At 45.4% G+C, this 15,795-nt stretch overlaps 1 protein-coding gene across 7 annotated transcripts in view; it reads left to right on the top strand.

Moving 5' to 3' along the window:
- LOC135556344 (disabled homolog 1-like) overlaps positions 1 to 15,764 on the top strand; it is an 85,342-nt gene extending 69,578 nt beyond the window's left edge. For 5 of the 7 annotated variants that reach the window (XM_064989475.1, XM_064989478.1, XM_064989479.1 and 2 more), the window contains 9 exons: positions 1,157 to 1,267; positions 8,197 to 8,259; positions 8,414 to 8,510; positions 9,361 to 9,570; positions 9,817 to 9,989; positions 10,144 to 10,354; positions 10,608 to 10,777; positions 11,942 to 12,044; positions 14,009 to 15,764. In XM_064989475.1, coding sequence (XP_064845547.1) covers positions 1,157 to 1,267; positions 8,197 to 8,259; positions 8,414 to 8,510; positions 9,361 to 9,570; positions 9,817 to 9,989; positions 10,144 to 10,354; positions 10,608 to 10,777; positions 11,942 to 12,022 — 1,116 coding nt within the window. In that variant the 3' untranslated portion in view covers positions 12,023 to 12,044; positions 14,009 to 15,764. The remainder of the gene's footprint in view (positions 1 to 1,156; positions 1,268 to 8,196; positions 8,260 to 8,413; positions 8,511 to 9,360; positions 9,571 to 9,816; positions 9,990 to 10,143; positions 10,355 to 10,607; positions 10,778 to 11,941; positions 12,045 to 14,008) is intronic. The other 2 variants (XM_064989481.1, XM_064989476.1) reach the window with 2 other exon arrangements.
- The last annotated feature ends 31 nt before the right edge of the window (positions 15,765 to 15,795 follow it).

Here is a 15,795-nt window from a genome sequence, read left to right as displayed (position 1 = left end):
CCACTGTTATTTAGACTGTCACCATCTGTCTCCCAATGCTATTAACCAATAATGAACCAATAACAAACACACACACGCACACACACACACACACACTAAACCTCCACACACCTTCTGTCTTAACACACACTAAACCTCCACACTGTTACACCTCCACTGTTATTTAGACTGTTACTAAACCTCCACACACACACTGTTATTTAGACACCTTCTGTCACACACACCTTCTGTCTAAACACACACAGCCTCCACACACACACACACAAAGGCACGCACATACAAACACACACACACACACACACACACACGCATGCACGCACAAACACACACTTACACACACACAAAGGCACGCACATACAAGCCCACGCGCGCACGTACGCACGAATACACACACACATACAAACGCAAACACACTCACACATAAGCACACACATGTAAAACACACACACACATGACTACTTTAATCTCCGGAGTCCTTGACCCTGTGTGAGTTTACACAGTCTGTTGGTTTAACATGGCTCATTCCCTGGCCCTGACCCAAAAGAGGTCATCCTATTGTCATCTGGCAATGAAGCACAAGTGGGATAGTGTGTGTGTGTCCATGCATGCATTTTTTGTGTGTGTATTCGGTCTAGTGTGGTGTGTGTATGTGTTTGTGTGTATTCGTTCTAGTGTGGTGTGTGTGTGTGTGTGTGTGTGTGTGTGTGTGTGTGTGTGTGTGTGTGTGTGTGTGTGTGTGTGTGTGTGTGTTCAGCGAGACAGCAGGGGATCAGGGAGGTGGGCGTTAATTAAGGGTGCTGCGTTAATCGTATGCAAACACATGCCCATGCTAATTACTGTTTCCTTGGAGACCGCTAATTGATAGGTGGTTGTCGCAGTGATGAGGAGCGAGGGATGGGCAGAGAGAGCGAGATGGGGGAAAGAGAGCAGGAATCGGATGTGATGAGCTCTGTGTGTGTGTGTGTGTGTGTGTGTGTGTGTGTGTTTGTGCGTGCGTGCGTGCGAACAGTAAATGTACCTACATGTAATGCTCCATCCCTCCACCTCAACTCACCCTGTCTCCATATGTCTGTTTATGTTTGAGTGTGTGATACATCATTTCTGTGTCTGTGTTTCTATCTCATCCCGGCATCCTCCATCTCATTTGACTGTGCAGAATGCTCAAAATGGTCACCAACAACAACAACAGCCACAACAACAGCCACAACAGGCACAACAACAGTCTCTGATAGATCTCATGGATATGGACAGTGTATGGACTCCACAGGTAAGGTGCATTATGAAGGACTAGCCTTCTCAACTCTATAGTCTTCATGTACAACTATCTGGGTGCAACCAGGGTTATAAGGGCAAATGATAGTGGAAATAAATCTACCCACACTAACTGAAAGTAATCCCATACAGAACCAGTCAAAAGTTTGGACACACCTACTCACCAAAAAAGTGTTAAACAAATCAAAGTATATTTTACATTTGAGATTCTTCAAAGTAGCCACCCTTTGCCTCGATGACAGCTTTGCACACACTTGGCATTCTCTAATCCAGCTTCACCTGGAATGCTTTTCCAACCGTCTTGTTGGAGTTCCCACATATGCTAAGCACTTGTTGGCTGCTTTTTCTTCACTCTGCAGTCCAACTCATCCCAAATCATCTCGATTGGGTTGAGGTCGGGTGATTGTGGATGTCAGGTAATCTAATGTAGCACTCCATCACTCTACTTCTTGATCAAATAGCCCTTACACAGCCTAGAGGTGTGTTGGGTCATTGTCTGTTGAAAAACAAATTATGGTCCCACTAAGCACAAACCAGATGGGATGGCGCATCACTGCAGAATGCTGAGGTAGCCATGCTGGTTAAGTGTGCCTTGAATTCTAAATAAATCACTGACAGTGTCACCAGCAAAGCACCCTCACACCATGCTTCATGTTGGGAACCACACATTTGGAGATCATCTGTTCACCTACTCTGCATCTCACAAAGACACTGCGGTTGGAACCAAAAATCTCAAATTTGGACTCATCAGACCAAAGGACAGACTTCCACCGGTCTAATGTTCATTGCTCGTGTTTCTTGGCTCAAGCAAGTCTCTTCTTGTTATTGGTGTCCTTTAGTAGTGGTTTCTTTGCGGCATTTCGACAATGAAGGCCTGATTCACGTAGTATCCTCTAAACAGTTGATGTTGAGATGTGTCTTTTCTTGAACTCTGTGAAGCATTTATTTGGGCTGCAATTTCTGAGGCTAGTAACTCTAGTGAACTTATCCTCTGCAGCAGAGGTAACTGGGTCTTCCTTTCCTGTGGCGGTGTGAGGACAGACGCTGGGAGACGAGAAGCAAGTACAGGGGGTTTATTTTATTAATAACAGAAATTAAACAAACCATGGACAGCGTCTGGACGAGGGTAACAGAACGACATTAATGCTGACACGGGGATTAAACTGAGGAATAGACAGATAAAAAGGAGGCAATCAATAAAGTGATGGAATCCAGGTGAGTCCAATGAAGCGCTGATGCGCGTAACGATGGTGACAGGCGTGCGTAATGATGGGCAGCTTCTGTATACCATCCTACCTTGTCACAGCACAACTGATTGGCTCAAACGCATTAAGAAAGAATGTACTTCTAAATCAAATCAAATCAAATTTTATTTGTCACATACACATGGTTAGCAGATGTCAATGCGAGTGTAGCGAAATTCTTGTGCTTCTAGTTCCGACAATGCAGTAATAACCAACAAGTAATCTAACTAACAATTCCAAAACTACTTTCTTATACACACAAGTGTAAGGGGATAAAGAATATGTACATAAAGATATATGAATGAGTGATGGTACAGAGCAGCATAGGTAAGATACAGTAGATGGTATCGAGTACAGTATATACATATGAGATGAGTATGTAAACAAAGTGGCATAGTTAAAGTGGCTAGTGATACATGTATTACATAAAGATGCAGTAGATGATATAGAGTACAGTATATACGTATACATATGAGATGAATGTAGGGTATGTAAACATTATATTAGGTAGCATTGTTTAACCTCTTACACCTATGGTGGCGCTATTTCATTTTTGGAAGAAAAACGTTCCCGTTTTAAACAAGATATTTTGTCACAAAAAGATGCTCGACTATGCATATAATTGCTACTGTTCGAAAGAAAACACTCTGACGTGTCCAGAAATACAAATATCTTCTCTGTGCGTGCCCTTTAACGTGAGCTTCAGGCAAAACCAAGATGACTTGGCATCCAGGAAATGACAAGGATTTTTGAGGCTCTGTCTTTCATGATCTCCTTATATGGCTGTGAACGCAAGAGGAATGAGTCTGCCCTTTCTGTCGTTTCCCCAAGGTGTCTGTAGCATTGTGACGTATTTGTAGGCAGATCATTGGAAGATTGACCATAAGAGACCACATTTACCACGTGTCCGCCCGGTGTCCTGCGCCGAAATTGGTGCGCAAAAGTCACCTGCCAGTATTTTTCCATGGGGCACAGAGAGAGAAGCAAGCTTCCACGAACTGCATGTCAATGAAGAGATATGTGAAAAAACACCTTGAGGATTGATTCCAAACAACGTTTGCCATGTTTCCATCGATATTATGTAGTTAATCCGGAAAAAGTTTCACGTTGTAGGTGACTGCATTTTCGGTTTGTTTCGGTAGCCAGGCGCAATGTAGAAAACGGAACGATTTCTCCTACACACAGACGCTTTCAGGAAACACTGCGCATCTGGTATGTGGCTGGGAGTCTCCTCATTGAAAACATCAGAAGCTCTTCAAAGGTAAATGATTTTATTTATTTGGTTATCTGGCTTTTGTGAAAATGTTGCGTGCTACATGCTACACAAAATGCTATGCTAGCTTAGCATACTCTTACACAAATTAGTCAATTTCTATGGTTCAAAAGCATATTTTGAAAATCTGAGATGACAGTGTTGTTAAGAAAAGGCTAAGCTTGAGAGCAAACGCATTATTTTAATTTTATTTGCGATTTTCAGAAATCGTTAACGTTGCGTTATGCTAATGAGCCTGAGGCTTAGTCACAATCCCGGATCCGGGATGGGGAGTTTCAAGAAGTTAAAGTGGCTAGTGATATATTTTACATCATTTCCCATCAATTCCCATTATTAAAGTGGCTGGAGTTGAGTCAGTGTGTTGGCAGCAGCCACTCAATGTTAGTGGTGGCTGTTTAACAGTCTGATGGCCTTGAGATAGAAGCTGTTTTTCAGTCTTTCGGTCCCAGCTTTGATGCACCTGTACTGACCTCGCCTTCTGGATGATAGCGGGGTGAACAGGCAGTGGCTCGGGTGGTTGTTGTCCTTGATGATCTTTATGGCCTTCCTGTAACATCAGGTGGTGTAGGTGTCCTGGAGGGCAGGTAGTTTGCCCCCGGTGATGCGTTGTGCGGACCTCACTACCCTCTGGAGAGCCTTACGGTTGTGGGCGGAGCAGTTGCCGTACCAGGCGGTGATACAGCCCGCCAGGATGCTCTCGATTGTGCATCTGTAGAAGTTTGTGAGTGCTTTTGGTGACAAGCCGAATTTCTTCAGCCTCCTGAGTTTGAAGAGGCGCTGCTGCGCCTTCTTCACGATGCTGTCTGTGTAGGTGGACCAATTCAGTTTGTCTGTGATGTGTATGCCGAGGAACTTGAAACTTACTACCCTCTCCACTACTGTTCCATCGATGTGGATAGGGGGGTGTTCCCTCTACTGTTTCCTGAAGTCCACAATCATCTCCTTAGTTTTGTTGACGTTGAGTGTGAGGTTATTTTCCTGACACCACACTCCGAGGGCCCTCACCTCCTCCCTGTAGGCCGTCTCGTCGTTGTTGGTAATCAAGCCTACCACTGTTGTGTCGTCCGCAAACCTGATGATTGAGTTGGAGGCGTGTGTGGCCACGCAGTCGTGGGTGAACAGGGAGTACAGGAGAGGGCTCAGAACGCACCCTTGTGGGGCCCCAGTGTTGAGGATCAGTGGGGTGGAGATGTTGTTGCCTACCCTCACCACCTGGGGGCGGCCCGTCAGGAAGTCCAGTACCCAGTTGCACAGGGCAGGGGGCGAGACCCAGGGTAGGGTGGAGGTGATATGGTCCTTGACTAGTCTCTCAAAGCACTTCATGATGACGGAAGTGAGTGCTATGGGGCGGTAGTCATTTAGCTCAGTTACCTTAGCTTTCTTGGGAACAGGAACAATGGTGGCCCTCTTGAAGCATGTGGGAACAGCAGACTGGGATAGGGATTGATTAAATATGTCCGTAAACACGCCAGCCAGCTGGTCTGCGCATGCTCTGAGGGCACAACTGTTAATTGAAATGTATTCCAGGTGAAGCTGGTTGGGAGAATGCCAAGAGTGTGCATAGCTGTCATCAAGGCAAAGGGTGGCTACTTTGAAAAATCGCAAATATAAAATATATTTTGATTTGTTTAACACTTTTGGTTAGTACATGATTCCATATGTGTTATTTCATAGTTCGCTATTATTCTACTCCTCACAGCTCATTAATAACACATAGGATATACTCAGCTCAGTACTCTTCACAGCTCATTAATAACACACAGGATATACTCAGCTCAGTACTCCTTACAGCTCATTAATAACACACAGGATATACTCAGCTCAGTACTCCTCACAGCCCATTAATAACACACAGGATATACTCAGCTCAGTACTCCTCACAGCCCATTAATAACACACAGGATATACTCAGCTCAGTACTCCTCACAGCCCATTAATAACACACAGGATATACTCAGCTCAGTATTCCTCACAGCTCATTAATAACACACAGGATATACTCAGCTCAGTACTCCTCACAGCTCATTAATAACACACAGGGTATACTCAGCTCAGTACTCCTCACAGCCCATTAATAACACACAGGATATACTCAGCTCAGTACTCCTCACAGCTCATTAATAACACACAGGATATACTCAGCTCAGTATTCCTCACAGCCCATTAATAACACACAGGATATACTCAGCTCAGTACTCCTCACAGCTCATTAATAACACACAGGATATACTCAGCTCAGTACTCCTCACAGCCCATTAATAACACACAGGATATACTCAGCTCAGTACTCCTCACAGCTCATTAATAACACACAGGATATACTCAGCTCAGTATTCCTCACAGCCCATTAATAACACATAGGATATACTCAGCTCAGTACTCCTCACAGCTCATTAATAACACACAGGATATACTCAGCTCAGTACTCCTCACAGCTCATTAATAACACACAGGGTATACTCAGCTCAGTACTCCTCACAGCCCATTAATAACACACAGGGTATACTCAGCTCAATACTCCTCAAAGCTCATTAATAACACACAGGGTATACTCAGCTCAGTACTCCTCACAGCTCATTAATAACACACAGGGTATACTCAGCTCAGTACTCCTCACAGCCCATTAATAACACACAGGGTATACTCAGCTCAGTACTCCTCACAGCTCATTAATAACACACAGGATATACTCAGCTCAGTACTCCTCACAGCCCATTAATAACACACAGGGTATACTCAGCTCAGTACTCCTCACAGCTCATTAATAACACACAGGGTATACTCAGCTCAGTATTCAGACTAAAACTATCAGCCATAGATGTCAGTAAGTTCAGGGTTGAAAGAAAGACAGGGTAATGTATCTCCCTCGTACTGTGAGTGTTGTCTTTCTATCAGTAACAGTATGTACATTTCTCCTCCTCTCTCACTAACAGGAGAAATACAGCATTCAGCCGTATGGCTAGAAACGACACGCTCTTTGTGATCCATTATCTGATAGATAGAACACACACACTATAAGCTTTATAATATAATACGAGTGCCATGGTCTGTGTGACCTATCAGTTTAACTAGTGGAGGCAGAAAGCAGATATTCTAAGAAGCGTCTGTGCAGACATGATCCCCAGAGCCCTGAACAGCAGAATGCTGGAGATAGATCTAGCTCTATATATATGGCTCTGATTGGCCGTATCTCTGATTTATGCTAATCTCTGACCATGTAAAGCCTCACATCTTTAACAACTAAAAATAGTCTCCTTTTTTCTCTGGGCTCCACAGGGCTAAATACCGTATTAATGCTAGAAAGAATGTGATGAGCGATGTTAGAGAGAAATGTAATGGAGAGAGACATATATAGAGAGATATGAAATGGAGAGAGACATATATAGAGAGATATGAAATGGCGAGAGACATATATAGAGAGAAATGTAATGGAGAGAGACATATATAGAGAGATATGAAATGTAGGAAGACATGTATAGAGAGATATGAAATGTAGAGAGACATGTATAGAGAGATATGAAATGTAGAGAGACATGTAATAGAGAGATATGAAATGGAGAGACATATATAGAGAGATATGAAATGGAAAGAGACATGTATAGAGATATGAAATGTAGAGAGACATATATAGAGAGATATGAAATGTAGAGAGACATGTATAGAGAGATATGAAATGTAGAGAGACATGTATAGAGAGATATGAAATGGAGAGACATATATAGAGAGATATGAAATGGAAAGAGACATGCATAGAGATATGAAATGTAGAGAGACATATAGAGAGATATGAAATGTAGAGAGACATGTATAGAGAGATTTGGAATGTAGAGAGACATATATAGAGATATGAAATGGAAAGAGACATATAAAGAGATATTAAATTTAGGAAGACATGTATAGAGAGATATGAAATGGAGAGAGACATATATAGAGAGATATGAAATGTAGAGAGACACATATAGAGATATATGAAATGTAGAGAGACATGTATAGAGAGATATGAAATGGAGAGAGACATATATAGAGAGATATGAAATGTAGAGAGACATATATAGAGATATGAAATGTAGAGAGACATATATAGAGATATGAAATGTAGAGAGACATGTATAGAGAGATTGAAGTTAAGGGACAAGAGATACTGTGGATTAGGGTAACTTGGATCAGGTAGGTACTGTATGTTGCCTCCACCAATCATATCACTCCATTCATTCATGGTATCATCACCCTGTGGTGCAGTTTGATGACGTCACTGTGGCCGCCAGAGGTAGGTACCAGGTCGCGTCTGGCATGTTGTGTGTTCTGTATTTTTGTGACGCGTGTTGCACGTGTGTTGGGAAATGCATCACTGACTTTTCTATTGTAGCTTGACGTCTGACAGGTGTGAACTCTCTTTCTGATTGGCAGAATATCAACCAATTAGAGCTCTTTGGAGACATCTCCACACTCCCGGACATCTACTCCCCCTCGGTGAGTACACCCACCCCGCTCCTCTCGCTCACCCCCGACATCTGATCAGGGCGTAGTTAGACCACTGTTTTGCGTGTGTGTGTGTCTGTTTAGCTCCCCGGAGGGTGGAAAGTAATTTTCACCTGTTCCTCCCCATTCTCCTCTCTTCCCTCAGACCCCTGCCTCTCCAGCCAACACCCTGGACCCCTCTCTGGGACTGCAGCCCACAACCGAACTCTTCACCCCTTTCAACCCTGCCTCCGTACCCTCAGGTAAGAACGCTCCCCTCTCTTCTCCTCTCTTCTTCTCTCCTCTCCCTTCCTCTCCCATCTCTTCTCCTCTCTTCTTCTCTCCTCTCCATTCCTCTCCCCTCTCTTCTCCTCTCTTCTTCTCTCCTCTCCCTTCTTCTCTCCTCTCTTCTCCTCTCTTCTTCTCTCCTCTCCCTTCCTCTCCCCTCTCTTCTCCTCTTTTCTTCTCTCCTCTCCCTTCCTCTCCCCTCTCTTCTGCTCTCTTCTTCTCTCCCCTCCCTTCCTCTCCCCTCTCTTCCTCTGTCCTCTCCCTTCCTCTCCCCTCTCTTCTCCTCTTTTCTTCTCTCCTCTCCCTTCCTCTCCCCTCTCTTCTCCTCTCTTCTTCTCTCCTCTCCCTTCCTTCCCTCCCTCTCTTCTCCTCTTTCTTCTCTCCTCTCCCTTCCTCTCCCCTCTCTTCTCCCTCTCTTCTTCTCTCCCCTCCCTTCCTCTCCCCTCTCTTCCTCTGTCCTCTCCCTTCCTCTCCCCTCTCTTCTCCTCTTTTCTTCTCTCCTCTCCCTTCCTCTCCTCTCTCTTCTCCTCTCTTCTTCTGTCCTCTGCTTTCCTCTTTGGAGCAGAGCTGGAACAACTATGAATCTGTACATTTTCATGAGTCTGTGTGACGGTCTGAATAGATCTGTACATGATATGACTGATGCTCATCGTGGATGTAATGATCATTGCTCAGCAGAACCATTAAGACACAACATCAACCACAGGCTAAATTCGGTCACTACTGAGGTGGTACATGGGGTACTCTGTGTGTGTGTGTTTGTGTGTGTTTGTGCGTGTGTGTTTGTGCATGAGTACAACTCTCTCCTCTCCTCTCTGTGTCTAGGTTATGTGACGATGGGAGCGGTACCTCCAGGTCATGTGTGGTCCCAGCAGGCGTTTGCAGCCCAAGCAGGTCCTCTGTTCGGGGTCCCGTCCCCCCTGGGTCAGTCCCTCCCTGTGGCCCAGGTCCTGCCTGGAGGCCAGCCACTCATCTGGGGCCAGGCCAACCTCTTCCCTGCTACACAGCAGCAGTGGGCCGCCATGACTGGAGCAGGTATATGCACACAGACACATACATGTACGTATGCACGCACGCACACACACACACACACACGCATGCACATACATACATGCACGCACACACACACGCATGCACATACATACATGCACGCACACACACAGGGATGCATGCGCACACGCACGCACGCACGCACACACACACACACACACACACACACACACACACACACACACACACACACACACACACACACAGTAAAGTGTATTTTCCGGTGTCTAGGGTTCCCTGCTACAGCCTACCTCCCAACCCAGCCAGGGTCTCTGCCTGCCATGTTCCTCCCAGTCAATCAACCCTGCGACGGCCTATCATCTGCCGGCGCTGCCTCGAACCCCGCCCCCTCATCAGCCTCCAGTCCACAGCATGCAGAGAGGCAGCGGCAGAAGATGAGCAAGGTAGGATCATTTTATTCCAACCAAACCAATCAATGGAGAGTCAAGCCACATTTAGAGTAATGGCCTGGTCACGACACACAAGCTCTATACAACAGCTTTTTGTTGGCCAACGTCTTACATAGTGTGTCTTTAACATCTTCTACTCTCTCTGTAGGAGATGTTTAAGGACTTCCAGCTAGCGAAGCCCCCTGCCATGCCTGCTAAGATGGGGGACCAGCACCAAAGTCTAGCAGGGACCTCAGAGGCCTTCAGTTCCTATTTCAGCCGCGTGGGGAACGTCACCGATACAGACGACTGTGACGACTTTGACATCTCTCAGCTCAACCTCACTCCTGTCACCTCTACCACGCCCTCCACTAACTCACGTATGTACCTACACCTGGCTGGTTGTATATGAGAGGACTTTCTGTTTGGAAGTTCCCTCCAGCCCTCAAGACCATTCGACCTCCATGTTTGCCTCCACTCACAGTCTTGTTTACTTTCTGTATCTCAGTTGATCAATTGTCATTAGTTTTATTGTATGTGTCGTTGCAATTCATCTTTTAGCTATCATCATCATCATCATCATCATCAATAAAACTAAAGAGAGACAGTTGTTGTCCCCCTCTCCTCCCCCAGCTCCGACCCCGGCCCCCAGACAGAGTTCTCCATCTAAATCGTCGCTGTCTCACGTTAGTGACCACATTGACCACATCAGTGACCCTCCCACAGACGCCACTGACCCCCCCACAGATGACTCGTTCGGCGAGGTGGAGGGCTCCCCCAGTCGCAGTGGAGAGGAGGATGCGGTGAGTGACTGTGTGTGTGTGTGTGTGTGTGTGTGTGTGTGTGTGTGTGTGTGTGTGTGTGTGTGTGTGTGTGCCCGAAGTGTGTGTGTGTATTTAGATCTGTTGATGAATAGGCTTTGCATCAGCACAGTGGGCCAGGTAATTATTCTCTCTGATTGGCTACTCTCATAGCTGGCCTGTGTGTGTGTGTGTGTGTGTGTGTGTGTGTGTGTGTGTGTGTGTGTGTGTGTGTGTGTGTGTGTGTGTGTGTGTGTGTGTGTGTGTGTGTGTGTGTGTGTGTGTGTGTGTGTGTGTGTGTGTGCGTGTGCGTGTGCGTGTGTGTGGCCAGTAAAGCATTAAATTAGCTGCTTGAAGTGTCAGATAGATCATTAAGATGTTATTAATGTTAGCAGGTAGCTCCATACATCATCTGATCTGTAGCACCATGTTATTATTCAACTGATGAACTACAGGAGAGAGAAAAACCCTAGGGTCTTTTCTAGGGCAATTAATATTTATTATTCACCAAATCTATATGAGAGAGAGAGAGAGAGAGAGAGAGAGAGAGAGAGAGAGAGAGAGAGAGGGGGGGGGATTGAAATAAGGCAGTGAGCGAGAATTGCATAGGGAGAGAGGAATGGGAGGAGACTATTCCCAAATGAAAGCACTGGAGTCACCAACCTGACAATGGTGAAATAACTGAATTGGAGGCTATGCTTTCTACCATTGATTCTGTTGACCGTTTATTCCTAAGTATCCCCCTCTCCTCTCTCTCTCTCTCTCTGACAGAGGGGTAACTCAGCTGAACCTGGGGGATCTAGATATTTTTCCATATTACTATGAAACAAAACTCAAATACGAGTGTGAGAGAGAGAGAGGGGGGGGGAGAGAGGAACAGAGAGAGGGAGATAGCGAGAAGCAGCCTCCCACTCTGTGGTGAGGGAGTTAGTCTAAAGAGCAGAAATGTTTCACAAATCAATAGAGGGAACTTTTAGAACAGCTCAGTGTGTGTGGGTGTGTCCATTCTTTCTGTCCTTTAGTACACTGCTACTCTGTCCCTTTGCTGCCTGTATTCTCCTATTTTCTTATCCTGGTTTCACCTACAACTTTTTCTCTTTTTCTTTCTTCCCTTACTTCCCTGCTCTTCTTTCTCCTCTCCTCCCCTCCCTCCATCCCTCTCTCCAGGCGTGTGGGTCTGGGTCTCCATGTCCCAGTGAGACAGCAGGTTCTAGTCCAGCCCAGACCAGTCCACCTGCCAACAGCTAGATAGATGCTGGCTGGGTGCTGGGTAGGTATCTATCCTCCCCCTTCTCCTCCTCCTTCTCCTGCCTCCTTCCTCTCCTCCTCCTTCTCCTGCCTCCTGCCTCCCCTCCTCCTTCTCCTGCCTCCTTGCTCTTCTTGCTGTCAGCCTGCCTGTTCCAAGCACACCTCTTCTGATCCTCTATTCATCCGCTCTACTCTCTGTCTCTCTCTCCTGTCTTCCCTTTGTATCTCTCCCTTCTCTCTCATTCTGCCTGCTGCTTGCTCTGATGATGGCATGATGTGTCTGACTGCCTGTGGTTGTGTTGTGTGGTTCTGCACCTGTGTGTGTGTGTGTGTTGTTGTGTATCTGTGTTTGCTCTCCCTATAGCCACCAGAGGTGTGTGAGTATTACTGCAGTGTGTGTCTTTAAAACAATCTGATGACTTCCTTAATGTGCATGGCCATGCTGTCATGATGTTGTGTTGTGTTTGTCATGCATAGCTACATCTTTGCCATGGAAGAAATATTGCGATACTGGTATCGTCACAGCCCTAGTATAATTAAGCAATAAGGCCTGAGGAGGTGTGGTATATGGCCAATATACCACGGCTAAGGGCTGTTCTAAGGCACGACGCGTCGCAGTGCCTTATTGCTATTATCAAACCGGTTATCAACGGAATTAAAGCAGTACAAATAGATGTTTTGTCATACCAGTGGTATACGGTCTGATATACCACGGCTGTCAGCCAATCAGCATTCAGGGCTTGAACCACCCAGTTTATAATATATGGTATATAATGGGATGTAAAAATGTATATATCCTAGACTGCCTTTCAGGTTAACAGAACGTTTTGCATTGAGAGACTTTCCACCACTGGCAGTGCCTTTACATGATCTCTGACACAATGACTCTGCTTATATAGAACATTGTGTGTAAGGATAAGGGTGTCAGTCAGGCCCACACACAGGGAACTATGTAATGACAGTGTTTTCATCACTAATACTGGGCTGCCGCCACTAATGACAGGCTGCTATTCATTTGCATGAATTAAAACCCATGAAGAATCCTAAACCCAATCACTACTCTGCAGACAGCCATCAGACCTGCTGGGATATGTTCTCCTTTTCAAGTCTCCTACACACCACGCATGCACGCACGTACACACTTTCACATGCACTCCCGTACACACACACACACACACACACACACACACACACTATAGGGCTGGGAATTGCCAGGGACCTCATGATATATACTTAGGTGCCGATAAGATATGTATTGCGATTCTCTCGATTATCACAATTCTATATGTATTTCGATTCAATACTGTGATTTTAATGCGATTCCATAGTCCAAGCGTATTGTTTGCCACATGTCTGCTGCAGAGGGACAAGAGAGAGCCATGAGAAAACCCGTTTTTATCAATCATGGCAAGAAAAGTGCTAAAAACAAATTGGCTCCCTTTTTAAAAAGAAGATGGTGAACAAGCTATGGAGTTTTGGTGCAGGTACAACCGACTAGAGCAAAAGTTATATTGCGATATTGCTAAAACAATACGATACGATATATCATCAATGAGAATACCCCTATATGTAACTGTATAGATTTCATCCATCACTAACGCTCTATCTAAGCATACAACAATACACTCGACCCAGCAGCGTGGCTGGTCTCTCTGTCTGTAGCAGGGTGCTACTGCCCTCTGGTGTTGACAACAGGAACTGAATGTGTTGAAACTGGGATTTGAGACGAAGGAGTATGTAGACAGAAGGGGACCTGGGTTCAGGCCCGACTCGGGTCCAAGTACTTGTACTTTGAGTGTTTGCTTGAGTCTACCTGGAGTGCCACATGGGTAGGGTTTGCGGTTTTGGGACTTATTTACTGGTTTGATGAGCCAGACAAGCTCAAACAGGCACAAATAAAGTATTTGAAACCCAGGTCTAGTTCAGACCAAGTGGGTCATGCTAATGCTAACATGCTGACAGTGTCTCCTCTCTCTTTGTCTGCAGGGGAAGGATCTCTGTCTGCAGGGGAAGGATCCTCTCTACGCCCAGGTCAACAAAGGAAAGAAATAAAGAGACACACTGAACAATGGACACTGGACTGACCAACCAACGCCGACCAACCAACCCGATGTGTGTGTGTGTGTGTGTGTGTTACTCCTCTCAAGCAGCAGCCTGGCCACCCCTCTAACAAAGGATAGAACGCTCCATCTACTCCCTCTACTCTCTTTTCATTCATTCATCTCTCCGTCTCTCTCTCTCTCTCCCTCCATCAAACGTTGCTAGAGACTATGCTGCCAAAAGGGGACTGGGCCAAGTGTTGTCTCCCTTCCTAACTCACACAGTGTTATCAGACATGGACCAAATGAGTGTCTGTAGCGAGTGGATCCTGTGGGACGAGGCCGGAATGGTATGCTGGGATCCTTTTTTTGATTAGCAAGTTTATTGGGATCTTGGCATCTGATTGGCTGTTTGGGTGTTTCACCTTCATGTGAGCGTCTGCTGGATGACTATGCAGAAACAGACTTTCTGGGAGCTACTCATACACACACACACACACACTCCGACACAGTGTTTTGCCAAATGTCTCTTCTCAGACAGATTCAGAGGGAAGGCTTCAGAGGGAATGGACTCAGCGGGGCATGGATGTTGCCAGCCTAACGGGCACCGCCTGGCATGGACGAACATTGCCAAATTACCGGGCACCTCCGCCTTCGGATGGATGTTGCCAAACTAACTGATTCTGTGATTGAACTGCTCATTCTCTATAATAGCTTTTGTACAATATCGATTAAAACAGACAAGGGGAAATTGAGTTTTTATTTTATAAATCCATCAAGACGCTCTACTGTCAGCTCTACTGGAGTTGCACAGTCACATGGCTTTAAGAGACCTGATCGTTGGTTTGCCAAACTCATTTTGTAAATAATAATAATAATAATAACAACAACAACAATGATCATTCTGTCCGCAGGACTTCTGTGCCATAAAATAGGCAGGCTTCAGTTAGGCTACCAGAAGGTATCAAGCAATACCAACATCTCCTCTGTCTGTCTGTCTGTCTGTCTGTCTGTCTGTCTGTCTGTCTGTCTGTCTGTCTGTCTAGGTTTCTGTTGCTCTCTCAACCTCTGATGTTGTTTGCTCTATGATCCTATAAGTGTCTCTCCCTAACTCAGACCTCGTCTACACTGCAGTCCTTTGTTGATCAATATCCATGTGCACTGTAACCTCGTACAGTCATACCATCCTCCTGTCTGTGCATCATATAATCTCTCAGTCTGAGTGACGGGAGCATTACCCATCATCACAACCACACCGGACACTCCCTACAGCTGTATGTCTGTCATCAGTCCCTAGCCCTGCTCGGCTGTCTGCCTCCATGTCTGTCTGTCTGCCGGTCTATCCGTCCGTCTGTCTCTGCTAGTCAACTGTGATGCCAATGATTCCCTATTTTATGGCCAGAATCTCTGTGTAATTAGACTTCTCTGGACTGACAACTGATTAATAACGACGTTTGGACAATAGAAGAAGAAGATGAGGAAGTGGACTAAAAAGGGGAAAAAATGCTGTTTGATTACATAACATTTCTAGACATATTTTAACCTTACCTCAGATAGCGGTTTCTTAATGTAAATTGACACATTATTTTTTATCTTTATGAATACAACAGCATTCTACAGTGGATTTTTAGAGGACTTTTATTTTCTGTTGATTTACATCTCCACCATGTATTACAGTTCCTATTAAACACATCCCAATGACAGCTGGTTCCGGGTGATCACTACGCATGTGAC

Source organism: Oncorhynchus masou, chromosome 15 (assembly GCF_036934945.1).
Source record: "Oncorhynchus masou masou isolate Uvic2021 chromosome 15, UVic_Omas_1.1, whole genome shotgun sequence".
Lineage (NCBI taxonomy): Eukaryota > Metazoa > Chordata > Actinopteri > Salmoniformes > Salmonidae > Oncorhynchus > Oncorhynchus masou.
The sequence above is the reverse complement of the archived record's forward strand: the minus strand, read 5'-3'. Positions and strand labels throughout refer to the sequence as shown.